This window comes from Halichoerus grypus, chromosome 6 (genome assembly GCF_964656455.1).
Source record: "Halichoerus grypus chromosome 6, mHalGry1.hap1.1, whole genome shotgun sequence".
NCBI lineage: Eukaryota > Metazoa > Chordata > Mammalia > Carnivora > Phocidae > Halichoerus > Halichoerus grypus.
The window spans coordinates 79308929-79334747 of record NC_135717.1 but is presented as its reverse complement, the minus strand read 5'-3'; the positions used below and the strand labels follow the sequence as shown (position 1 = coordinate 79334747).

Below are 25819 nucleotides of genomic sequence, written 5' to 3'. Positions count from 1 at the left end.
CTTTTCCCCTTAGTAAGAACAAATGTTAGCATTTTCTTTCAATGGGCACAGATGCAGGGAAAACGGCAGAGTTTCCATAGGAAAGAACAAGCAAAGTCAGAAATAAAAACTATTCCAAAAAATGTCTGAGTCTGTCAGAAAGAAGAAAGTTTACTGCAGAGGATTATCCTCTCCTTTCCAGGTCTGCATGTAGCTTTCACATTTGGAAAAATACCTGCATGTTTGATGTTATTAGGAGCTTTCAATATCTGCCAAACATAGTGCAGTCATGGATTAGTTACTCTGAGTATATTTAAGCACCAGGTAAGTCTCTATTTGCCCACAATTAGTTGATCTGATGAAACATTCAAAAAAGAAAAAGGGACACCTGGATGGTGCAGAAGGTTAAGTGGCTGACCCTTGGTTTTGGCTCAGATCATGTTGTCAGGGTCCTGGGGATCCAGGTCAGCAGGGAGTCTGCTTCAGGATTCTCTCCCTCTGCCCCTCCCCCTGCTCTGTCGCGCTCACATGCACACACACACTCTAAAATAAATAAATCTTCAAAAAAGAGAGAACGTCAGAGACGATAACAAGTCTGGACAATACATAACCTCCAGCTACTAAAACTGCTCATATTTCTAAAGAGAAAACATACATAAACCACAGACTAGGACTTCCTTAGTCAACTGGGTCACACGGTCACATCACACCGAGAAATCTCTCACCATACCTTCGACTCCATCAGGGACAAAAGGCCAGAGAAAGCTCAAGGTCGGGAAGCTATAATATAAAATACCTAGCTTCCACAAAGGTCCTGAGAGTGATGTTTCAAATTCCAATTTTCACTAGATATTTCAGAAATAGGAAAAATATTTGAAGTTTGTTAGTAATTTTTCCACTTCATTGAAAAGAAATCTGCCTCATGGTAAACAGTCAAAGGAAACATGGTAAAATTCAAAGGAAAAAAAAAATCACAGGAAACTTAAAAGTCAGATGTTATACTTCACATCGAAAGGTATTAATACCAAAAACTCTATCAATGTATTTCATCAAAAACATTAAGCATACAACCTGAAGCCAAAATAGGAGACATTCCACTCCTTCTCAGCAACAACTGAGTTAAACAGTGATAGAAACTGCACTTAATATTACCTAGGGCAGGAGAAACATTTGGTGACTCACACCTTTGATGTCAGTTTTTAAATTAAAGGGCAGTTTTCTTTGGGAAGAAAAAGAGGGGAAAACTTTAAAATTATCCCTTTAAACTTTAGGTCCAATAAATTAAAAACCACTTTGCCTCCTGGTCTCAGTTTCAAAGTCAATCCCCCTTCCCCCAAAACCATGAGTCATATATCCAACATCTGGTACCCAAGAAATTTATTGCTGTAAATTAATTTATTGAATGCCCACAATGAACATATACCATCTGAATTCAACAAAGACGCGGAATTTTAACTTTACGTCCTCCTAGCACTTCCATAGTTATACTGGTAAACGTGGGTTATTTTTCTCTCAACTCGAAAAAAAGAAAGTGCAATGAACAAATCTCTCAGATCGCAGCTATCACGTAAATAAAATCTGACGAAAGGGGAAAATAGGTGTTATCCATGCCCAACACCTCCTTGTGACGTTTTTAAATGGTTTAGAATTGTTTAGGGCGCCTGGGTGGCTCAGTCGTTAAGCGTCTGCCTTCGGCTGGGGTCATGATCCCAGGGTCCTGGGATCGAGGCCCGCATCGGGCTCCCTGCTCAGCGGGAAGCCTGCTTCTCCCTCTCCCACTCCCCCTGCTTGTGTTCCCTCTCTCGCTCTCTCTCTCTCTGTCAAATAAATAAATTAAAAAAAAAAAAAGAATTGTTTAAATATCTACTCATCTAAATAGACTAAATCCTTACAGGCTACATCTTTATTTGCCATGGTAATGGAATAAAAAGCGGGGAATACTGCTGGCGTGTATGATTTCAATCCTCAGACAGTGTGCCAAAGTTTGAAGCCAATGATTTCATGCCGCTCCCCCTTAACTTTTCATTAACCTAGCTAACAAGAAATTGACAGACTGAGATTTCGGATTGTTTTATTTCCCAGGCTCTCCCTCTGGCGGAGGCAGGAAAGAGGAGCGCAAACAAGGGGTATGGTACATTGCAAATAAGACGAACAATCCTAAATAGAGAGAATTACTATAAAGCAGATAGAAGTAAAAGATTAGTTTTGCACTTTGGCCCTCGGACTCCGTTCCAAAATTCAGCACCGCCTGCCAAAAGCAATGGCATTAGAGCAAATGATTAAATATCACCCCGAAACTTACGCTTCGACACCCCCGGGAAAGACTTCATCCACCTCAGTTATGACACTGTTGGGCGGTGCGTGAGGAGCAGGGCTAACGCATTTTGAGTAAGCGAGGCCCACAGAGAGCAAGACGAGCTCGTAACGAAAACCCCAAGAGTTTCCCAAGCAAGGACCTGAACACAAAGTCCTTGCTCTCGGTGAAGGCTGCAGAGCCGCTGCCTCCTTCCGCTCACCGGTAAAAAGGGGATCCTCCACCGCGGAGTGGGGGACAGAAGACTCGCCTCCTGCCGCCAAATCCGTCCCTCCCGACCCGACCGAGCCCACCGCCCTCTCTTCAAAGCTCCCAGAGGACCGCCACGGTCTCTCTCCGTCCTTCCGCCCCGCTCGAGACGAGACCAGCCACCACCCCTCTCGGACCTGTCCCTGCGGGGTCCCAGCCGGCAGCGCGACGCCTCCATCCCCGCGGCTCAGGAAGTGGCAACCAAGTTTAGAACCCCCGGCGCTGCTGCTAGGGTGGCAAGTCTGGCAGGCGGCCGGGCCCCACCCCCTAGCAACCGCACCCTGCACTGTTGCCACCGCCTATTGGCCCTCGTGCCCGTCGCTCGTCTCTCATTGGCTATTGCTGCTGCCCGGCGATGCGGGAGGGTTTCTAGGGGGCGGAGGCGCCAGGAGTTAAAGGCGCCTGCGCCCGAACTCCGGTGACGCGCTAGGTAGGGCTGGGTCCCTGGAGCGCGTCTCGGGGATGGGATGGAGCCGCTGGGGGGGGGCCGGAGGACGGAGGGATGTGTTCGCTACAGCTGCGTTGGCTCCCAGCGGCGGGGAAGTCAGTTCGTCGGAGGAATGGCCCATCCCCCTGACCGCCACCCACGGAGCGGCCTCCCCCGCGTCCCCAACGTTTGTACCCAGAGACCACCCAGAGTGCTTTCCAGAGGTCTGTAATGTTAGGACCCACTCACAGACCTCTGCCGGCTCCCTCACAATCCGGCCCCTCCCGACACCAGAGCCTTCCGGGAAGCACCCTGTACCCTCTCCAGCAGTCATTCGCCGTTAAATGCATCTTTCATAGTTATCTAGTCTCGCATTCCAACTGCACAAAACTCCTTCAGCCTCCCCTACTCCAGCCCAAGCTTTTTAGAGCATTGCTAGACCAATTCTACAGACTTTAAGAACCTTTCCCATTTACCTCTCTCTACGGGCCTATGGTAGATCTTCAAACATCCATATCCCATGAGATTTGCCATCTAAATATATACTCTCGTTTCCAATAAATCTTGTCTCCACTTCCTTTCTCACCACCAATTTACACATATCATTGTAACCCCTACAAAACATCCTGGCAAAAGTTATCGCATGTTGTGTTTATAGCATTCGGAGGTCAGCTGTTTCCACGTTGGGTTTGCCTTTCTAAGAGGCACAGAAGTTGGCACAAACTAGGAGAGCAGAGCATCGTCTCAATGTGTCAGCCTCCACTCCCTGTGTGACCCTAAACACAGTCCTTTATCTGGGCTTCAGATTCCCATCTATGAAATAAACAGAATAATCCCTGCTTGTTTAGCTCTGGCTAGACCAGACACAGAGTAGGTTCTTAAAACTGAACGGATACAGTTGAAAGAGATGCTATCTGTATTGGTGAAAGGGCAAAGGAGACAGTTTTTGCCTGGGCAGTCCTGCTCTAGTTACAGCAAGTAGTCTTCTCTGAAAAGTTCCCATATTTAATTACATACATTTCAAGAAATCATTTTCCCACCCTATTTGGCATTTACAGACTTCTTTGAATGGAAATAGAAAACCAAAACACAGCAAACCTAAGTAACTTCTCTATGTCCCCTTTATTGCCCCTAACCCCACTGTATTCAGTGAAACAGGGCTTGCTGCCTTTCCTCACCTTGGCCTTTTAGCAGATGAACAAGGTTGTAGAGGTGGCAGCTCAGCTACGAAGTCACAGAGTTTGCTTTTATTTTTCCTGTCCATCATGTCATAAAGGAAGCTGCTGCTGAGCCTGACACAGAGTTGGTACTCAAAAGTGTGGAATGAATTAGTTTGGACGAAGTGATTAGAGGATTAATTAGTAGTTTTAAAAAAACAACGAAGAAAGACTTTGTGGAGAAGGCAGTATTGCTGCATGATCGGTAATCAGAAGCAGGGTTCTCTAAAACCTTTCTGCAACCATTTATTTACATACATTTTAAATAGTTACTACAAGATACTTTAAAATTTTAGACAGTTAATGTTAAGAAAAATATGAACTGTTTATGACACTAAAAACTTTTTAGGAAAAGACATCTTAAAAAGCAAATCTGGGAACTGAATTCCCTTACGACTCCAAGGTTCTAAACATCTTTTTTTCTATTGAGGTTCTTGGTACTATTTCCATTTTATTCTCCTGATGTACTCTCCTGTGAACCAGAAAAGTACTTTAGCAACTTTATGAAAATTTCTTGAGACTGTTGGTGTCAGAGAAATCCAGTGAGTTTTTCACAAGGAACTGGTTTTTGTTCAGCTTCCCTCTCTCCCTGAGGTAAGTAAACAAGTGGCGTCGTTTCCTCCATGTGACCTTGATCCCATACTTCTCCTCAGGAGTGTCTTCAACTAGAACAGGCCCAGGCTCTGGGCTCTTGGGAGTACTAGCGTGGAAGGAGCAGCTCGGAAGGCTACTTTCCCTCTGACCTGGGGGAATGGGCCCCTCCTTCACAAACGATGACTCTGGGGTCTGGATATCAGGGGCAATTAATACATAAGGTAAGTTTTGAAGCGCATGTGCTGACACTTCCCCACAGCTTTGAGGACTGAGCATTGGAACTAAGGGCCTTCCGGAAGTTCGCTTTTCTGATTGACCGGGGCATTCCCTGCTTAAGGGGATCCCAAGCGTGGCTGAACAAGAGGAAAACAGTGGACTGTCAAATGTTAGATGGGGGAACTTGGAGGCGGTAGATTTTCGACTTGCATGTCTTGCCTGGTTTCGATGATGACATTTCTGGTTCACCGGGAACCAGCTTTCTGCTGTCATATCAAACTGAGGTGATACCTTAAGGATCAAAAACAAAAACCAAAAAGAAGTGAGGAGAGCCAGCTACCAAGTACGAACGAACCTGAGGGAGGAAACTATATCCAAGGACCAGAATTCTAAATGGGGGCCCACTATAGTAATGGACACAAAACAAAGTATTTGTCTAATGGGATATTAAAAGAAAGGGATATGAGCTTTGGGCAAGTAGTTCGATCTCTCTGGCTTTCCGTTTCCTTGTGTGTAAGAAAGGGGACAATGCCTCCTTCGCTTTATCACACCATACAGCTGCAACTTGTTTATCTTTAAACTTTGAGGGCAGAGACCAGCAGTCTTCCTCACCTTTGATGCCCAGCACCTAGCAGAGTGCCTGGCACGAAGAAGGCCCCCAGTAGAGTGAATGCTGAGTGCAAGAATAGGGAGTGAGATCATGTATGGAAAGCAACTAGCATAAGACCTGACACATGGCGAGTCCTCAGTAAGTGTTCATTCCTCTTCTCATCCATGGGATTCTAACATTTCAGTTTCTTCTACAATCCCAAAGCAAGTATTATGGTTCTTCCAAGCAATCCTGAACAAGCTATATTCATTAAGCACTCTTAAGTGAAGTTTATGCTTTTGTCTGGCCCTCTGGCTATACCACTTTCCTGACAGTAACTATATTCTCTTCCTAGGGCCTTGAAACTGTCAAAATACGACATGCCATTTCTGTGGGGTTTTTTCCAGGTTCACTCTCTTAAACTATAAATATAGTACCTAGCTAAATAGTTTACCTCTCAAGTGACGCTTGGGGAACAATCTCATTTTTTATTCATTCGGCCATTTATCTGGCTTCTTCACTGAGCTACCGAGTAATAATGAAACTTTTATACTGAACTTTTTAAGAAGAATGTGGGGGGAAAGACTCCAACTCCAACCAGCCCTTGCCTCAGCTTGAACTTAGAAAAGATATCCCCGAGAAGATGGCTGATGACAGAAAGAACACATTGCCTCTTGTCCCTGCTCCCATGAATCTTTGGAGGCCCTGGTTTAAGGGGCAGAAGAGGCAGCATTCTGCGAAGGCTAACAGAGCAAAAGTCAAAGTAAGAATCCCATGGCCTACCCAGGAAGTGACGGTGTTATGGTCAATGGGCTTGCTGGGCACCTGTCTAGTGTGGGTGATGGTAAGCTGGGGAGAGCCATAATGGTGTTTGGGGCCCTCCAGTGGTGGTTCTTGGAATAGCAGCTGGGCTTTCTGGGAAGGCTGGCGACGTTTTTTTCTGGGAGGCATCAATAGGTGAATGAAGAGCAGTTAAAATTAGTAACCACATGATGCTGGTTGTTGTCAGGTCGGGGTTCAGGCTCCGATTCCAACCCATGCCTGCAGAGAAAAAAACAAAAGCTGGGAGACAATTCTGATGATTCCGTCCCCAGCTCTTGCTCATCCTCTGCCAACCAGTTCTACTATCAACTACCACCGCTACCTCCACACCTTGGGGAGTACAGCTTCTATCCCTGCACCACCAAGTAAATACACAGTAGTTCCCGGTCAACAGCATTCATCCAATGCACACTGATCGAGCACATGTTGAGTGCTGTGCTGGGTGTTGGGAATTTAAAGATTCTACAATCATTTATCAAGTGCCAAGCGCTTGCAGGGACACATAAGAGAGACTGTCCCTGTCTTCAACGAGCTGAGAGGCTAGCAGAAGGAGACAGACAATTCCGACAATGGGAAGAATGCTTCCACTCACCCCAGGGGAGGCTTTCTAGAGAGGGTGATACCTGACCTAGTACGGAAGGGATAAGGAAAGCCAGAGAGCAGAGAGAGCAAGGCACTCCAGGCTGAGGAACAGCACATACAGAGGCACGGAGACAAGACTGTGAACTCAAGGTATGACAGGCTCCATGAGGCTGGACACAGCGTATGCAAAGACAAATGCAAGACCTCAGAGGCTGGACCCGGTGTCAGGGTCAGGTCAAAAAAAGCAGGTGTACCATAGGTGTTTGGACTCTAGCCTAAGTAGTCACTGAAGACTTTCAAGCAGAACGATATGATAACACTTAGTTTTTTTTAACTTTCCCTCCATATAATTTTGAACATACACAAAAGGAGAATGAATAATATGAGCCCCCATGTACCCATCACCCAGTTCCAACATCAGCCCATAGCCAATCAGGATCCATCCACACCCTTTATCCACTTCCCCTACCCCTATATTATTATGAAGAAAAGATGAATATTCCCAGCCATTATGCCAACCCCATTAATACAACATATATATATATTCCTTAATATTATCAAATATCCAGGGATGCCTGGGTAGCTCAGAGGGTTAAGGGTCTTGCCTTCGGCTCAGGTCATGACCCCAGGGTCCTGGGATCGAGTCCCGAATCAGGCTCCTTGCTCAATGGGGAGCCTGCTTTTCCCTCTGCCTGTCGCTCCCCCTGCTTGTGCTCTCTCTCTCCTACAAATAAAAAAAATATATTATCAAATATCCAGACATGTTCAAATTTTCAATTGTTCCATAAATGTCTTAATTGGTTGTTTTTGTCTTTTAGACAGATCATCCTGGCAACAGTGTGGAAGGAGAGGGAGTACTCTGGAAATAGGGGGACCAGTTTTAGGAGGTTACTCTGTTACTGAAGTGAGAAATGATCAGGCCTGAATCTGGGCTGTGTTGGCGGAAATGGGAGGCAAGACACAGAAGCAGGATCAACGGGACCCGGAGTAATAAACAGGCTGAAAAAAGTGAAAAAAATGTCCATTGACTCTAGTAACCAGATTGACTTTAATAAGAGCTTCATCAAGCGGAAGGGTGGGTAGAAGTTTGCGTGCAACGGAGAGGTGCGGGGGAGGTACAGGGGGCATCCAGCGAAGTCCCACAACAGGGCACACTGGTTCCACCACACATTCATGATTCATTCAGTCAGTCAACCATAAAAAGTAACATACTCTGACTTCTGTCACCAGGCAGTGGAGATACAGGTAAAGAAGAAAGAAAGGACAAATCATTTTTAGGGAGAACACAAGTAGTACACACAGCTGTTTGTTCGTTCATTCAGCCATTCAACAAATACTGAGTGCCCGCAGTGCTAGGCCCTGTTCTTGGTGCTGGAAATATATACCAGAGAACAAAATGAAATCCCTGCCCTCGTGGTACTTACATCCTAGTTGGGAAGTGACTATGGAGAAAATCCAAACAGGATAAGGGGCTGAGCCAACTCAGTGCTCTTTTAGAGAGGGCTGTCAGGGAAGGCGACTGAAAAAGTGATATTTGAGCAAAGACCTGAAATGAAGAAAGGAGAGCAGATGAGAACCAGTTCATATGACACAGGGCTTCACAGGCAAGGTTAAGGACTCTGGACTTAACTATTCTTAGTGTGACAGGAAGCCACGGCAAGGCTCTGGACAGGGAAGCGACATTTCTACTTTACAATGAGAACTTTAGGCGCTCTGTGAGAACAAGTGGGTTGGGGACAGCAGGCATGGAGAAAGGAAGCAGGGCACCCAGTTAAAGGGCTGCTGCATGAATCCAGTGGAGAGATGACAGCAGTAACAATGCCTCCAGTCAGTGTTGACATTAGCCAGCCTCCAATAGACATGACATTGCTCAGCAGCAATCCTACTATGTTCCCTTCATCAACTCAATATCCGCAGATTATCTTAAGATGTTTCCACTTTCTTAAAACCTTAGAACTCCCCTTCCCTCTTAACAAATGACCTTATTTCCTACTTCACAGAGAACATAGGAGACATTAAAGAAAATAAACTCACTTTCCAGATACCAAACATACAAACCTATATATATCTGCATCCATTCTCTTTATGCTATAATCGCAGGTCAGTCCCGTTTGCTCTGTAAAACCTTTCCCTCTGGCTGTTTTGGAGCTTTCCTTACTTTATACACCTTCCTTAGGCAATGATCGGCTCACACCTACAAGTGGATGACTTAAGTATTTATACACTCAGCTTAGAATTCTCTACACTCAGTACCCACATAGCCACTGCCTACTTGACAGCAACTAGATGTCTCAAATGCACCTTAAACTCAACTTACTTATTTTAAATTTTCCAGTTGACTCCAAATATCTTTTTTTTTCCTTTTTAAGGCTTTATTTATTTATTTATTTGACAGAGAGCGCACACAAGCAGGGGGAGCTGCAGAGGGAGAGGGAGAAGCAGGCTCTCCGCTGAGCAGGGAGCCCGATGCGGGGCTCCATCCCAGGACCCCAGGATCATTACCTGAGCCAAAGGCAGACGCTTAACTGACTGAGCCACCCAGGCACCCTCAAACTCAACATATTTAAAACTGAATTCATGATCATCTCCCCTGCACCCGCTCCACAGGTGATTATCTTGCAAGGCCCTTGCTCGGGGTATTATCCTTCATCTAGTTATGCAGCCAGAAACCCTGACATGTCCCACCTCCGTCCCCATCCAACACCACCAAGCCCTGACAATCTTACCTCTTAAGTATGTCTTCAATAATGCCCCTTTGGCCCCTCTCTCTTGCTGTCTTTCTCTCCCCACCACTCTTCAAGTTCCAACAGTTCTGGTCTGGGGTATTGCAATAGCCTAAACGGGTCTACCCTAATCCACTCCAGCACCCCCTGCAGAGGAGCCTTTTAAAAATGCAAATCTGATCTTGACTCACTTCTGCTTAAAATTGTTGATTTCTGGATAAGGACCAAACTCCCTCAGTTATGGCTAAGGTCCTATTTCCTCTGGCTCCAGCTTCATCTCACACCACACTCTATTCAGGTCCTCTCAGCTCTGACTCCCAGATATTCTTCAGCCTTTGTACAGCCCAATCTTCTTCCTTTTGCTTCGCGGGGTTCACTCCCTTCTTTACACAAAGGCATCAGACCTCAGAACAAGCTTCCGTCCAGAAAAGCCTTTCCTGACCTACCGAAGGCAAGATCTTATTGTAGATACTCAGTTATCAATGACCTCTAATTTATCCCTTCGCAGCTATAATTCTCCTTTTGCTTATTCGATTCTTCAAAAATGTCTGTTGTCTCCTCTCTTCCCGTTAGACTGTATACAGAGCAAGGAAAGAACCTCCCCTACCACTGTTATCCTAGCAGGGCCTGGCACATAGTAGGTGCTCAACAAAATGTGCCGACCAAGTTAATAAAGTATTATCATGGCGTGGAATTTTTTTTTAAGAGGAAGCTTAAACAAGAAGATACGCCGGTCGACTAGTCGAAGCGGCCAGACGATCGTTAGTTGGAGGGGAATGGAGTAGTTTCCCCCAAGTAGGGAAGCCAAGCCGGGGAGGCTTTAGAAAGGCCAGAGGCTGGCGAGGGAGGCGGGAGGAGCGGCGCCGAGGGCGGGCTCAGGCAAGCGACCCGGAACGCGCGAGGGAGCGCCTGCCGAGGGCGCCGGGCCCGGGCAGCGCCGTCTCCCCGCCGCCCCGGCCGCCCCCGCCCGCCGCCCGCCGCGGGGGCCCCTCCTGCGCCCTCCGGGCCGCCCACTGCCGCCCCCTCCCCACGAGCCGGCCGCGGGCCCGCCTTACCCGCCCGGCGGCGTCCCGGCCGCCGCTCCCCTGGGCCGCCGCAGAGTTCGAGCACGGAACGCGGAGACAAGGGCGGCCGCCGATTGGCGACGCTCCGTCACGTGACCGCAACGCTCCGCCGGCGCCAATTTCAAACAGCGGAACAAACTGAAAGCTCCGGTGCCCGACCCCACCCCCGACCCCCCGGCCCGGGACCCCTCCCCTCCCGGGATCCCCCGGGATTCCCCACCCCTCCCGCACCGCCGGGGACCCGGCCGGCCTGGCGCGAGTCTCTGTCCGGGCCCCTGGCTCGGCCCCCAGGTTGGAGGAGCCCGGAGCCCGCCCTTGGAGCCACAGCCCAGCAGCGGCGGCGGCTGCAGTCGGGAGGTGAGCGGGGGGCGGAGGAATGGAGTCCAAGCCCCGGCCCCGGCAGAGGCAGGGAGCCCGGGCTCGGGCGCCGAGATCAGGGGGTCTAGCAGCAGGGCGCGGGACCGGAGTGGAGGTTTGGGGCCACACGGGAACTAGGGCTGAGAGAGGGTGCAAACTTTTTCTGCATCCGGCCAACCTCCTGGCCTTGTCCTCACTTCTTTCTCAAACCACCTCTTGGCCTTCCCTGGAAGTTTGACCTCTGCGCCCTGCCCACAACCTCGGGAGGGCTGCTGGGGTGGCCTACTTTTCTAGGCAGACCGTGGCTGGCATGAAGATTGAGCTTATTCTGCATTAAGTCAAAGACAAACCTGCCCACACCCTCCCCTGCTCCCAAGCGCTCTCACCACTGAGCAGCACTGCCTCCACTCCACCCTTTTCCAGGGCCCTTATCCTTTTTTCCGAGAACCTGCAAAGTTTCCGTGGTCAGGATGGGCAGTGGTGTCAGAGGGGTCACTCTGGAAGTCCCCTAGCTTAAAGTGTTGGCCATGATAGGAAGAGACTGATCAGAGTTGAAAGCAAAATTAAGCCTTAGACCAGGAAGATACCTTTTGGGGTTGGGGAAGGAATAATAGTATTTACTCATTGGTGGGGCGGGGGGAGGCTTGAAGAGATAAGAGGTAGAAATAAAACTGAGATTTGAAAGTAGAGGAAACCTAGTTATAAAGGAAAGGGAGGAGGCAGAGTGGAGAGAGCCTATGAACTCTAAGCAGATGGCAAATGTCATCAGACTGTGACAGTCATTTTTAGGGAGATAGTGGATGTCCTAACACAGACAGCCCATTCTTCTGTCAAAGTACCTTTAAATAGGATTACACAATTTTACATGATGGCAGAGTATCCCGTGTATCTATTAAAATCAACAAACACGAAATTTTTTTTAAAGATTTTATTTATTTGAGAGAGAGCACGAGAGCGGGGTGAGGGGCAGAGGGAGAAGCAGACTCCCCGCTGAGCAGGGAGCTCAATGTGGGGCTCAACCCCGGACCCCAGGATCATGACCTGAGCCGGAGGCAGACGCTTAACCAACTGAGCCACCCAGGCACCCAACAAACACATTTTATTTTTTTAAAGATAAAACTATTTTCCTTAACATGACAGAACCACCTTAGCATATTGATGACAGCACATTCTACTGGTCAGGAGTCTTGGTTCTGGAAGAGAAATCAAGGACTCGAGTAACATGTTTAGAAAGTTAAAGTAGGAATAAACACACGCAAGGACTAAAATGTCGCTATAGAAATATTTTGCAAATTGTGAAAGAAAAGTGTACTCTTTCTTTTACCAGTGCAAGGATAATAGCCTGTGAGATGAATAGCCCCAGGGGCCTTGACTAGAGCAGTTTCCGTTTTCTCTGAGGTCTTGTGAAGTAGGAGATGATGGCAAGGGAGCGATAGTGCAATCTGCCTTTCTCCTCTGATCCCATGGGCACTGATCCTTTTATTTATAGACTAAGATGGTGTAAAAATATACAGGCTTTATCAATCATAAAATAGATTACGGGATCAGAGTTTTGTCCGGACTCCTCAGATTGCTAAATGTCCTCAATTCCAGCATTCCTGTCCCTAGAGTCACTGCAAGTGATCTGTAGTATAATAAACAATAATAGAAATTTCCACATTTTTTTAACTGTCCCACTCATTTCTGTAGCCAAACATTCTTAAGCTTCCGGAAGACCTTTGGCCGTGTTGACCTACCTTCAACCCAGTCCCGCTTTCCCCTTTTGAAATGCTTCAGTTTTAGCTTTCTTTTGTCATAGAACTCATCCCCTTATTGTCTGAGGTCTTTACAGAGGCCCAGGGATCATTAACCTGGGCCTGTGGGCTCATGCTTTTGGTCATGGAAAGAGGAACGCCTCTCTCTAGCAGTACCTCCTTCTCAGCCTAACAAATCTCTGACATCCTGCTGTTCCTTGCACTTTCCAGGGCCCATGCTTGTGATTCTCAATGGAGAGTGAAAGCACAGATTCATAATGAAAACCAGCCCCCGTCGGCCACTGATTCTCAAAAGACGGAGGCTGCCCCTTCCTGTTCAACATGCCCCAGGTGAAACATCAGGAGAGGAACCTAAGAGGCCCCCTGCCCAACAAGAGCCTGGTCAAGCACAGGCTTCCAAGGAGGCGGCAGAGTCCAACTCTTGCAAGTTTCCAGCTGGGATCAAGATCATTAACCACCCCACCATGCCCAACACCCAAGTGGTGGCCGTCCCTAACAATGCCAATATCCAGAGCATCATCACAGCATTGACCGCCAAAGGAAAAGAGAGTGGCAGCAGTGGGCCCAACAAATTCATCCTCATCAGCTGTGGGGGAGCCCCCACTCGCCCTCCAGGACCCCAGCCTCAAGCCCAAACCAGCAATGATCCCAAGAGGACAGAAGTGGTCACCGAGACCCTGGGACCAAAGCCGGCAGCTAGGGATGTGAATCTTCCTAGACCACCTGGAGCCCTTCCTGGGCAGAGATGGGAGAGCTGTGGTATGTGGTCTGCAAGGCAAAGGGATGAGGAGCCCAGCCTTTCCTCTCTGGTGGCAAGGACTGCAGTCCGTCACGTTGATACTTAACAGACAGGCACCTAGCCTGAACCAGGGGAAAGTCTTGTCTTTCTTCATCCTGAATCCTTGACCCAGATCCTTTGGGCGCTGTTGAAAGTGCCCAAATTATAATTTAGCATTTCTCTTACTTTCTTTAAATTAGGAAAGGATTTGTTTATTTTTGCGAGTTATCTTCCCCATTGACCGTATAAGGAAATAGAAATCTTTCTCCATTTTAATAAAGGAGAAAACTGAAGCATGAGGAGGAAAAGTGACTTTGTTTGTGCAAATACTAACTCTTTGTTAAGGTTGCCTTAACTGATCTCTCCTGAATTTCTCCTGAAATCCTTAATGGGGCAGAGTACCTGAGGGCCACAATAGATTCAGCATGTGATCCCTGTCCCTACGGGTAGAGGTCTCGGAGAGATGCTCCCCAACCTCCAATTTTGATGGGCCTGCCACACGCTGGATCAGGCAGCTAAGTGGCATCTTGGATTGTTTCCCCTCTAGCTGGAGGCGAGGCAGCAGGCTGCACTCTCGACAGCAGCTTGACCAACATCCAGTGGCTCGGAAAGATGAGTTCTGATGGACTGGGCTCCAGCAGCGTCAAGCAAGAGATGGAGGAAAAGGAAAATCGTCACCTGGAACAGAGTCAGGTAAAGGTGACTTCTCACTAGGGGAGTCAGGGCCAGTGCAGGGAATTTCTAAGAAGGGAAATGGATCAAGTGACCTTGGAGCAGAATTTCCAAGTTCTGGTATTAGCACTTCACTTAGTGCGATTCTGCATAACGTTTGAGCTACCTTTCTGCCTGGAATCTTTTTTGCCCCATCTGTGAAATTTCCTCGAGGGCAGATGCTGCTGGCTCACTCAGTATTCCATGAGCACTAAGTTTAGTACTCTGCCCTTGGCAGGTACTCAGAAAATGATGAAGAGATCTTAGTTGGGAAAGCCACTTGAGCCTTAAAGAGGCAGCCCAACAGTATGAAAGGTTAGAGCATAAGATAGAGTACAAGATAGTTCTATTAGAAGATACATTAATAGCAAATAAAGTGAGTTAGGTGTGAATGTTAAATACTTCCCTGGTAATCAAACTCGATTTGACCCGACTATGTGGCCTGGGGTTGTTTTCAGTATTGCCATATTGTTGCATATACCCTGAAATCAGTCATTGAACAGCCTTTAAAAAGTGAAAATTTACATGGATGTGTGTATAAGTAAAACTTAAAACTTGTGCCTTTCTAAAGTTAGAGCTCAGTTTTTTAAATTTTTTATGTATTTTTTAAAGGATTTATTTATTCCAGAGAGAGAGAGAGTGAGCGAGCAGAGGGGCGGGGGGGCAGAGAAAGAGAGAGAATCTCAAGCCGACTCCAAGCTGAGTACAGAGCCCAACCCAGAGCTGGATCCCACGACCCTGAGATCATGACCTGAGCTGAAACCAAGAGTCAGAGGCTCAGCTGACTGAGCTCAGTTTTTTCAAATGTGACTGATCAGCTCTTTGCCTGAGACTTAGCCACATGTATGTTTTGCAGACATTTGTCTGTCCTATACTCTTGAGAGTATCTGTCTCATACAAACCCTGAAAAGAGGTCGGTTTATTCACATCACATCAGTAGTAGAAAGCAGACGAAGACATTGGTCTCTTGACTCTGAAAAATGAGTATGGTTTTAGGATAAAATCAATGCTTTAAGAATCCTAATGTACACCCAAACTTTCCCGAGAGGTTTCTACCAGCAGACTGGACCTCCACTTATGATGGGACAACATATTCAACAAAATGAACAATGACAGAGAAGTGGCTCCACATTGTCTAGGGACTGGACTAGATCATCACTATGCTTCCTAATCCTAAAATTTTATTCTATGGACTAGTCGTCTCAGATGAGTAGGTTTCTAGCACAATTTTGCCAGTTAAGAGGTTTCTCTGGGGGATGTTCTTTGCTGGGGGCCCAGGGCAGGCATTGTGAACTCTTCCATGTCATTTCTTTTTCTCCTTGCCTTTGGCTTCTCGTAACCCTCAGGTCGAGGAGCCCCCGGGAGCATCAGCATCCTGGCAGGACTCTGTGTCTGAGCGGCCGCCATACTCTTACATGGCCATGATACAGTTTGCCATCAATAGCACCGAGAGGAAGCGCATGACCTTGAAAGACATCTATACTTGGATCGAGGACCACTTCCCCTATTTCAAGCACATTGCCAAGCCAGGCTGGAAGGTACATAGCAACCCGTAGCGACGAACGCCGAGGTCACTCTGGCCCAGCAGTGTGTCCGCGCAGATGTGCGGCCCTTTGTGTGTGGTGCTCTGAGGAACAGTTAAATGCAAAGAAAGCTGGAACCATAAACAATTGTATCTTTCTCGGACGTGACTTGATCCTGCCGATTCCAGGCAAGATGGTCAGCAGGAGCTCTGCAGCCACTTCATTGGTCCCTCCCTGAGGTCCCTAAGGGTAGAGGTCTTGGAGAGACTGTCCAGGGTAGCACTGAGCCTCCTCTTGTGCTCCGTTGAACCGCAGCTGCCGTGACTAAGTAGCTTTATGAAAAGATCTTAATGAACAAAAAAATGCTGTCCGTGAGCCTCGTGATCCAAGATTCACCTCCTCTAATGTCACATGTCCTCTCCAGAAGGCAGGGACGTTCTCTTCATTGTACTCGTGGGGACACTGAGGTCCCTTGGAGTCGCTGTCACTCACGCTACCCTGACAGAGCCACAGTGTTGGTCTTCTGACAGAGGCGCAGCTCCAAGCAAGGGTATTTTTGTTTTGTTTCCTCCACAGTAGAACTCTTTTTTTTTTTTTTTTTAAGATTTTTATTTATTTATGAGAGAGAGAGGGGAGCTGCAGGCAGAGGGAGAAGCAGGCTCCCCACTGAGCAGGGAGCCCGATGCGGGGCTCGATCCCAGGACCCTGGGATCATGACCTGAGCAGAAGGCAGACGCTTAGCGGACTGAGCCACCCAGGCGTCCCCACAATAGAACTCTTCACACGCTTACCTCAACGAAATTTCCTAGTTTCTTAGTTTCTTCACTCACCTGTCTTGCTACCGAATGCTTCATGGCCTCAGTCCTCTTTCCTAGCCGCCGACAGCCATCCGGGTCTTTTCTTTACCACCAGCCATTGGATTGATGGCTTTATGGCCCAGCTTGCCAGCTCCTAGACCATGAGGACACTGCTGGCTACAGTGGGGGAGGCCTGAGGCTGATGTCCCCTGGGGAAACATCAAAGGGGATGACTCTGAAGCTAAAGTAGCTGATAAGTAGTTGTCTTTCTCTCCTTGCAGAATTCCATCCGCCACAACCTTTCCCTCCACGACATGTTTGTTCGGGAGACATCTGCCAACGGCAAGGTCTCCTTCTGGACTATCCACCCCAGTGCCAATCGCTACTTGACGTTGGACCAGGTGTTCAAGGTGAGTATCCTGGTTCCATCTAAATAGGGCCAGAATTGGTCATCATAATATCCATCTCAAAAGGAAACAAGTCCTCCTTGTGATGATCTTACCTGGCCAGGGCAGAGTTAGAAGCCAGCCAGCCCAGAGACCACCTGCGTAAAACTAGCTGAATTAAGTATGGTTGACACACACCGAATGACACACTTCTGGGCTAGACCAGGCCCTGGGGAGGGCTGCCCTGATCCAAATAGACAACTTCCCTGGACAGTGTTTGCCTAAGTGCCTTGTGGGTAAGAATTGCCCAGGATGCTTGTTAAAATATAGCTTCCCAGACGCCGCTCTTGGGAGCTTCTGACTCAGTGGGTCTGGGATGGGCCTAAGAATATACATTTTTAACAAGCCTCTGAGGTGATTCTTACAGAGAAAGTCTAGAAACCCTTGCTTTGCAAGAGCCCTTCTTCAGCCTGGAGACCAGAAACTGAGCCACCAGAACATCTTTTCAGAAGTTTGGGGATTTCAAAGTGCCCATAAGGCGGCTGCTAGCTCTAACTGTTCCCCTGGGCGGGAAAGTCGTCCCCCGTGGCCCTCAGCATCCCACAGCACTAGCTGTTTTTCCCGACCCGGGCATACTGACCACGCTGGTGGTAACTTCATCTCATTTCTCTCCCACAATGCCTGACCGCCACCAGCCACTGGACCCAGGGTCTCCACAATCGCCTGAGCACTTGGAATCAGTAAGATTCTTTTCCTCCCGGCTCGGGGCTTGGCCTTGTTTCCCTTTCACTGTGCAGCATGGCTTTAGTGGACAGGGGAAGGGAGCCTGTGCGGCTGTGTGACTGCCGGCCCTAAACGCAGAGCACCCCTAGCCCCCGGGAGTAAGGAAATTGACGGCCGCCACCTCATCCCCGCCCCCCCGCTCCTGCCCACTTCTCCTCCCCCTCGACGGGCACGACAACAGTGCACGGAGCAGAGCATGCTGTGGCAGGAGGACGTGCCACGGGCTTCATGCCAGACGGCAACCTCGAGTGCATGGCTTAGGCCTGGCAGGAGGCAGTTTTCCCTCTCCCTTTCCTGCCTGGCTTTTCTCGGCCGCTCGTAGAGCTCCGCGCTTTAGCATCCCCCGGGGGTGGTGAGGACACGTGGATGAGGTGGTAGGACTGTCCTGCCATCGTATGTCTGCGTGCCATCACCTGTTCCCACTAACCAGGCTTTGGAGACAGTGCTCACCTGCATCCGCCCCAGACCGGCCTTTTCTTTCTGGGCTGTCGGTTGGCTCAGTGCACGGTCCCGGAGCCACTGGAGGGTTCTCCTGCCTTCTCCCCCTGCCTCGCTAACCCAGGTTTCTTTCTCTCCCTCTCTGCCACAAGCAGCAGCAGAAACGACCCAATCCTGAGCTCCGCCGGAACGTGACCATCAAAACTGAACTCCCACTGGGCGCACGTTAGTATGGGACAGTGGGCATCAGGCTAGTCCTTGCTTGGGGGGCGTGTTTTAGACAACCCGACTGCAGGAGTCTGGGCCCAGCTTGAAGGGCGTTGAGCCCAGAGAAGGAGAGCAGAGCTCCTGGGATTGGGAAGGGGTGGATCCCTGGACCCCTGCTCCTGATCTCTCCCGTGTCCTCCTAGGGCGGAAGATGAAGCCGCTGCTACCACGGGTCAGCTCGTACCTGGTACCCATCCAGTTCCCAGTGAACCAGTCACTGGTGTTGCAGCCCTCGGTAAAGGTGCCATTGCCCCTGGCAGCTTCACTCATGAGCTCAGAGCTTGCCCGCCACAGCAAGCGAGTCCGTATTGCGCCCAAGGTGAGTGGCTTCCGTTTTCCTCTGACGAGACGCTCCAGTCAATTAAAAGCGTTGGATCTATGGTTTGCAAGCTCTCTGCTAAATGTTCCTGGAGGAGCTTATAAATCTAGTTGGGTAGACAAGGCATTTCCTTTGTATGACAAAGGAGAATTCAAGAGCATTGTAAGAGCTAAAAAGGAACTTGGATTACGGTGTAAGTAATGTCAGAAGAGCTAAAAAGGAACTTGGATTACGGTGTAAGTAATGTCAGAAGCCCATGGATACCTAATGAGTTTATAAGAATCACATTTGGGTAAGCAAACAGGTGTGGCAACAGCATTCTAATGGGCGGTGCCATGGAGGCGGGAGATGCCGGTTTATACCCAGTAACGGTAGAGTGATTGGATCAGTCTAGCTCAGGGGTTCTCAGCCTCCATACTGTTGACATTCGGGGCTGGATAACTCTTTGTTGGCGGTGGACAGGTACGGTCCTACGCGCTGAGGGATCTTTAGCAGCATCCCTTGTCTCTCCCCACTAGGTGCCAGGAGCATGCCCCAGTGTGACAATTAAAATGTGTCCAGACATTGCCAGATGTCCCTTAGGGGGCAGGAGGGTGGGGATAGCGCCCCTGGTTGAGCATCAGTGGCCTAGCTTGAGGAGAAGGTGAGGAGGGTGAAGTTAAGACCATTTCGTGATGAGCTACCAAGTCTGGACTTAACTCTATAGAGGATTTGTGAGCGAGAGCCGACTGATAACAAAGCAGAGAAAAGGGTTCCCTTGCCTAGGCTCTGGAGTTTAGAGAGACTTGGGTTTGCTTTATTCTTTTTAATTGAAAAAATATTTTTTAAATATACATAAAATAATACATACCATCATACGTAATTTTACCTAAATGTATCCATGTGACTAGAGCACATATACTGTTTTTGTTTTATTTGCAATCTTTTTTTCCCCCTCTTATCTTTCTGCCTGCCCTCCCCCACCTTCACTCACATCCCCCTGCTGCCCATGATACCCCGTGCTGACAACGTAGTATGCTTGCCTTCATCATTTATCCCTGCTCTTCACGTACTATATGTACACATACAGCCATAACCATTTTATATATGGACATATAACACCCAGAACATTCAAAATGGAATCACACTACACTTTCCTGCCACAGGGAAATTCTTCCAAGTCACTTGGCATTGGCTCGAATTCATTGTTTCTTAATGGCCACACAATATTCCACTGTGTGGCTAAGCCATAAATTTTCCAGCATTCCACTTTTATGGGTACATTTTGTTTCTGGGTTTTTTGCCCTACGAACAACACAGCAATAAATATCTTTGCAGGTACCTTTCTTACAAGTGCTTTTATTTCTGTGGGCTAGAAAACCAGACATGAGATTGCCCAGTGGAAAGGTGTTTTCCATTTTATTAAATCTTGCTAGATACTGGTTTCCAAAAAAATATACAATAATTTACCTTTCTGCCAGCAATATGTGACAAGACCAATATCTTTGCCAGCAATTGGTATTAATAGTCTTTGAACTATTTGCCCATCTGCTATGTGTAAATGAAATCTCCTTGTCTCATTTTATCTTTCTTTGCTTATTGATAAGTGTGAGTACCTTCTCATCATGTTAGGTCACTTGGAATGGTTCACCGAGATAGTTATGTAGGGGCATGGCCCATCTTTCTATGAGGTTTTGATAACAATATGTGAAAGTTCTTTGTTATTAAAATATTAACCTCTGTCTTTGGTGCTGAAGATATATATTTTTTTTACTTCTATTGTTTGTCTCTTTGTTTATGGAATCTCTTGCCATAGGAAGATTTTAAGTTTTTATATAGCCAACGATGTCTCTCTTCTCTTTTACAGCTTCTGGGTTTCCAGTCTTGCTTAAGAAGGTCGCCCCCCACCCTCAGATTGTACATGTAGCCTCCTAGATTCTCTTTCAGGATTCGTATGGTTTTAATTTTTCTGTTGAAGTCTTTGTATATGGTATGAAACAGGCATCCAATTTTATGGTCTCAGCTGGGTACTAATTATACCAGCGCCATATTAAAACAACATTCTACCTTTTACCCCCAGAATTGAACTACCACCTTCATCATATATTCTCATATTTCATAGTTTATAAGACTTTAAAAAGACAAAAAAGAGGACCAGTACCAGCATGTGGCTTATTTTAGTCATGACCTTGTGTCCCGCCTGGTGACTGGGGTGAGCATCAAGGCCTGGAGAGCTCCCTCTCACCGCACCCCTGCTTTCCTTTCAGGTGCTGCTAGCCGAGGAGGGGGTGGCCCCTCTGCCCACCACAGGGCCTGCGCAAGAGGACAAACTCCTGCTTGGAGAAGGACTGTCTCCTCTGCTTCCAGTTCAGTCCATCAAGGAGGAAGAACCCCAGCCTGGAGAGGAAATGCCACCCTTGGGGAGACCCATCAAAGTGGAGAGCCCACCCTTGGAGGAGTGGCCCTCACCATGCCTGTCTGTCAAAGAGGAATCATCTCACTCCTGGGAGGGTTCGTCCCACTCTCCCACTCCAAGGCCCAAGAAGTCCTACAGTGGGCTCAAGTCCCCAGCCCGGTGTGTCTCAGAAATGCTCGTGATTAAACGAAGGGAGGGGAGGGAGATGAGCCGGTCTCGAAGGAAACAGCACCTCCTGCCTCCTTGTCTGGACGAGCCTGAGCTCCTCTTCTCCGAGGGCCCTGGGGCTTCCCAGCGAGCCACAGAGCTCCCTTTGCCCGCAGAGTCCTCTGAGCCTGCCTCCCAGCTTGGCTACTCCCAGGAGGAGGGAGGACCTTTTAAGACCCCCATTAAGGAGACGCTGCCCATCTCCTCCACCCCGAGCAAATCTGTCCTCCCCGTGACCCCTGAATCCTGGAGGCTCACACCCCCAGCCAAAGTAGGGGGGCTAGATTTCAGCCCAGTACAACCCCCCCAGGCTGCCTTTGGCCCCCTGCCTGATTCCCTGGGGCTGACAGATTTTAGCACCACCCCGCTGAAAAGTATCCCCCTCTTTGACTCACCCCGAGAGCTCCTCAATTCAGAGCCCTTTGACCTCACCTCTGACCCCTTCAGCACCTCCTCCCCCTCAGATATGGAAGTCCCCAAGCCACACTCCCCCGGGCCAGAGGTGGCCAGCCTTTCTGCCAACCGTTCTCTGACAGAAGGCCTGGTTCTGGACACAATGAATGACAGCCTCAGCAAGATCCTGCTGGACATCAGCTTTCCCGGCCTGGAGGAGGACCCTCTGGGCCCTGAGAGCATCAGCTGGGCTCAGTTCATTCCTGAGCTGCGGTAGAGGCCTGACCTTACCCTTGCTGCCCATGCCATCCACACTTCCAGGAGCTCGTGTGGCTGGGCCATCCAAGCCTCATCTGGAGTGAGGACAGCAGGCAGGACCGTCCACTCCTCTAGCTCCACTTCGCCTGGTCACGCCATGGCCACTACTGAGCCCTCTGCAAGCAGCGAGGTCCTGGTGACCGGTCACTGTGCCACCAGTGCTCCCCAAGAGAGTCCAGTTCCTCACTCTCCCTGCTAGGAGCTGAAGGGTGGGAACAGCAAAAACAAGGGTAAAAAGAGATTAGGAACTCCCCAGACTGTTTACACCTGTGCCCAGCAGTTTCCCACCTTCCCTGCTTCTTGCAGGATGGCCCTTGTAAATAGTGTATATTCTCCAAATTATCCTCTAATTATAAATGTAAGCTTATTTCCTTAGATCATTATCTAGAGACTGCCAGAAGGTGGGTAGGATGACAAGGGGTTTCAGTTTGCTTCTGTTCCTTGCTTTTAATTCCTAGAGAAGGGAGGACCTGCAGTGCACGGTTTCTTCCAGGCCCAGGACACCTGCCTCAAGGGCTCTTTACTGTAGGCACCCAGACAAGCAGGTCGGCTTCCTAGGGTCCCTCTTATTGCCCCTCCCTCCCACCTCCCCATGTTTCCAAGTCTGCTTTCCTGCAAGAAGAAATCCCGATAAAAAGGTCTCTTGTAATGGGTCAAGAGTTGAATTGGGGATGGGGGAATGGATGCATCTGAAGCAAAGAATGTGGGTCCCTAGATGTGCTCCCATGAGACGTTTCTCTGATAATGTCCCTAATCATGCCAGAGAGACTAGCCATTGCCAAGAACTTGGCCCAAGGCTTGAGAAGACTGAAGGCGCCCTGCCCTGCCTAGCTTCCTTAGCTCACACTTCTTTGCCAAGAGCCACCCTAGGCCCCAGCTGACCGCAGGCCTGTGAGCCAGCTCACGAACACTACCATAACTGTCAATAAAATCCAGGGTGGAAGTGTGGTCTCTGGCGTGTCGGTGTCTGGTCCCTGAGGCATACGGAGGGGGTGGAGAAGGCCATGGGAGACGATGTGATGGTGGTGACCGGGAAGAGGTAAGGCCTGAAGCCAGCATGAAGCAGCACGTGATAGAGAGTGCTGAGGGCTTGGGCCTGGGCTGCCTCCCACATCCTGCACAGGCACACATCCTTTCTAGCACAGAAACTGGCAGATCTCCCAGGCTGGTCCTGCATGGCCAGCCTCTTAAGCACCTCTCAACCTGATGGTTAACTTGGCCCTTTAGCGCTCCCTGTAAGGGAAAGGCCTACAGAGGGGCAGGGCCCTCACCTCCCGGAGCAGTAGGGAAGGATGGGCTCAGTTATAGGTGCCTCAGGACCACCTCTACCCCAACCCGGGGCCTGGAAGCCAGGCCTTTTCTCTTCCTGCCCTCCTAGGTAAGTCTGTCCCCGGAAGCCCCTCTGGTTACCATCTTTTGCCAAAAACATATGAGCCCTATCCCCTGCCTGTCTCACCTGAAAGGCAGCCAGGGCCCAAGGGACTGATGAGCCCTCCCAGGGGGAGGTAAGGGCTGCCTCCTGCGTCACCATCCAGGAAGCATCACCATAGCAACCCCAACAGCAAACAATGCTGCCAGGAAAGTCTCTACAAAGCGGCTCCTCCTGGCAATCAGGCCCACAAGGAGAATGGCCAGTAGCCCACAGAGACAACCCAGAGGGCGGAATGATCCATCCCATGTCCAAAAACCTTTCTTGCAGGTAGGAGGTGGGGCCCCATCTCCACAGCCTATCTGTTTACACCTGCTGGGCTAAGGGCTGTCCCCCTGGGGTGGGCCGTACTTTCTTCCGGTCAGTAGGTCTGGCCCAGAGCTCTCCTACCGTCTTCCTCTCTTAATCCTATGGTATTGTGAACACAGAGCTCAGAACAGAGAAAAGGAGATGCCTGGTTATTACATCTCCCAGCCCCACCTACTGGGGCGGTCATGGAGAAATGACAGTGGAGTGGGCCCAAGAGACAGGTGAGTTTTTGGAATCAAAGTCCTAGGGTGGAAAGGAGGGGGAGGCATTTTGAGTGGCGCAGGAGATGGCTCAAGTCCCAGCTCTGCCACTCACTGACCTGGCAACCTTGGGTGACTCATTCACCCTCATTTTGTCTTGCCTTTTGCATCCTTGAGATGGGACAGTTAACAACACTTTGCTCAAAGGATTATGAGGCTTAATTGGGCTGTGGGTGTGTTTAGCACAGTGTCAATACATAGCTGCTACTGTTGATCTCACGGGAGGTGGGACACAGGAAAGGGAAGGAACCAGCTTTCTAGGTGTTTTCCATACTTGCTTGTGTTTGGATGAGAAGTGAGGGAAATGCACTGATGACAGAGAAACGGGTAACAGGACAAGTCCGGGAGAGAAGAGCCCCTGGGCTGCATTCTCTGGAAAAAGATTTTCCTTCTCCGTGTTGCTTAGTAAGGGGCATTTCCCCTCACAGTTTCCTCAGGCCTGACGTACCGTGTTAGGAGCACCAGTTCCTGGCAGGGGGTGGGGATGGCAGCCAGAGTGGAGAGGACAGGTAATGTAAGAGTGAAGGGCAGGGAGATGGCTGAGGAGAGGGGGTGGGAGAGAGAGAGCAGGTGAGAAACCCAGGGGACCCCTACAGAACAGACAGAACTTCTGACGGCAGGGCAGGAATGGAGACACGGTTTTCGGCCAGGCCACCAGGGTCCTGATGAGAGTCCCGGGTCTGAGGAGGCCGGCCTCTTGTCTCTGCGGCAGCTCCTGGGAGACAGAGGCTGAGTGGTCCCCCAGGCTCCCTTTTGTCTCTCCCTAGATGGCCCACGCCAGCGAGCCCCTCCTGACCCACCAAACGTGGGCTCAGCGTGAGTTCCTCCTTCCCAGTGAGTCCTGGGAGTGGCCCGGCTTCACCCGGCAGGCCCACCACCGGCTGGCCCTGAAGCCGCCGCCCTGCACGGAAATCAAGTCTGAGGTGCGTCGCCGACTAATCTACCCTTCGAAGGACGCAGCACAGCACACCTGGGGCTTTCACACGTGGCTTGATGTGGGCCGTTTGCCCGCCACCTTTCCCACCAGGCCCGACAGGCCCTACGATAGCAACGTGTGGCGCTGGCTGACGGACCCCAGGGCCCACGGCTGCCCCCCAGCAGAGCCCCCCATCCTCCCTCCCTCCTGGATGGGTCAGAACAGCTTCCTGAGCTTCATCTGCTGTACTCCTATCTTCGTGGACGAGAACAGGAAGAACCAGGTGATTGTCAGGACGATACAGGAATTGAGAGAGCTGGAGAAACTCAAGCTGAGGAGCGAAGTGAGGGCACCTCCACTCGACACCAAGGGCAACATCCTGTGCCCAAAGAACTTCAAGAAGTAAGAGGAGCTCCTTCCTCGGGGGCTTGGAGTGGGGGGCGCTCACACAACCTACTCATGTTCAGGTGACCTCCCTCTGTCTCGGCCCTGTTTCTGATGTCTCCCTTGGTGCTCTAGCTGAATGTAGCCAGAAGGAAGGTGTGCAGGCAAGGGAAGGACAGCCAGGGGAGGTTGCCTCACCGTATCACTAGCATGCACGGGACACACCTAGGTGCTTAACACCTGCTAGGCCGTGGGGGTACAGACAAATGTCATCCATTCCCTTCCTCCAGGGAGCTTGAGAAAGGCAGATACCTACCTA

General features: G+C 49.5%; 4 protein-coding genes across 11 annotated transcripts in view; 2 read left to right on the top strand and 2 right to left on the bottom strand.

Annotated features, from left to right (window-relative positions):
• Positions 1–2778, bottom strand: part of TULP3 (TUB like protein 3) — a 60957-nt gene extending 58179 nt beyond the window's left edge. Inside the window, exon 1 of one of the 2 annotated variants that reach the window (XM_036082081.2) lies at positions 2680–2778. In XM_036082081.2, the coding sequence (XP_035937974.1) occupies positions 2680–2720 (41 nt within the window). In that variant the 5' untranslated portion in view covers positions 2721–2778. The other variant, XM_078075478.1, reaches the window with a different exon arrangement.
• A 1294-nt stretch (positions 2779–4072) lies between these two features.
• Positions 4073–10846, bottom strand: RHNO1 (RAD9-HUS1-RAD1 interacting nuclear orphan 1). 5 transcript variants are annotated; one of them, XM_036082084.2, is made up of 5 exons: positions 10768–10846; positions 8414–8535; positions 7595–7713; positions 6369–6626; positions 4073–5287 (listed from the first exon to the last, which is right to left on the bottom strand). In XM_036082084.2, exons 4-5 carry the CDS (start codon positions 6534–6536, stop codon positions 4688–4690), a joined length of 768 nt encoding a protein of 255 aa, XP_035937977.1. In that variant the 5' UTR covers positions 6537–6626; positions 7595–7713; positions 8414–8535; positions 10768–10846; the 3' UTR covers positions 4073–4687. The 5 variants fall into 5 exon arrangements, with proteins under 5 accessions (XP_035937977.1, XP_077931603.1, XP_035937976.1 ...); XM_078075477.1 differs by lacking the exon at positions 7595–7713 and adding an exon at positions 9048–9183 and having other exon boundaries at positions 10768–10837; XM_036082083.2 differs by lacking the exon at positions 7595–7713.
• Positions 10827–23145, top strand: FOXM1 (forkhead box M1). Of its 3 annotated transcripts, none has more exons than XM_036082069.2 (9): positions 10827–11133; positions 13098–13646; positions 14213–14358; positions 15723–15914; positions 16978–17106; positions 17778–17822; positions 18459–18528; positions 18714–18889; positions 21136–23145. In XM_036082069.2, the coding sequence occupies exons 2-9, from the start codon at positions 13145–13147 to the stop codon at positions 22159–22161; spliced, it is 2286 nt and encodes a 761-aa protein (XP_035937962.1). In that variant the 5' UTR covers positions 10827–11133; positions 13098–13144; the 3' UTR covers positions 22162–23145. The 3 variants fall into 3 exon arrangements, with proteins under 3 accessions (XP_035937962.1, XP_035937961.1, XP_035937963.1); XM_036082068.2 differs by having other exon boundaries at positions 18456–18528; XM_036082070.2 differs by lacking the exon at positions 17778–17822.
• Positions 23146–23829: 684 nt separating this feature from the next.
• TEX52 (testis expressed 52) lies at positions 23830–25522 on the top strand. The gene is made up of 2 exons (XM_036082071.2): positions 23830–23901; positions 24968–25522. Exons 1-2 carry the CDS (start codon positions 23830–23832, stop codon positions 25520–25522), a joined length of 627 nt encoding a protein of 208 aa, XP_035937964.2.
• Positions 25523–25819: the final 297 nt, after the last annotated feature.

Bases quoted from the DNA above. Each gene is read 5' to 3' on its own strand.
- RHNO1 (XM_036082084.2), bottom strand. From the start codon at position 6,536: ATGCCTCCCAGAAAAAAACGTCGCCAGCCTTCCCAGAAAGCCCAGCTG. The intron at 5,288-6,368 runs GTAGGCCATGGG...TTGATCCTTAAG, and splicing joins ATAACACCGTCACTTCCTGG to GTATCACCTCAGTTTGATAT.
- FOXM1 (XM_036082068.2), top strand. From the start codon at position 13,145: ATGAAAACCAGCCCCCGTCGGCCACTGATTCTCAAAAGACGGAGGCTG. The intron at 17,107-17,777 runs GTGAGTATCCTG...GACCGCCACCAG, and splicing joins CGTTGGACCAGGTGTTCAAG to CCACTGGACCCAGGGTCTCC. The intron at 17,823-18,455 runs GTAAGATTCTTT...CTCTGCCACAAG, and splicing joins CGCCTGAGCACTTGGAATCA to CAGCAGCAGAAACGACCCAA.
- TEX52 (XM_036082071.2), top strand. From the start codon at position 23,830: ATGGCCAGTAGCCCACAGAGACAACCCAGAGGGCGGAATGATCCATCC. The intron at 23,902-24,967 runs GTAGGAGGTGGG...GTCTCTCCCTAG, and splicing joins TCCAAAAACCTTTCTTGCAG to ATGGCCCACGCCAGCGAGCC.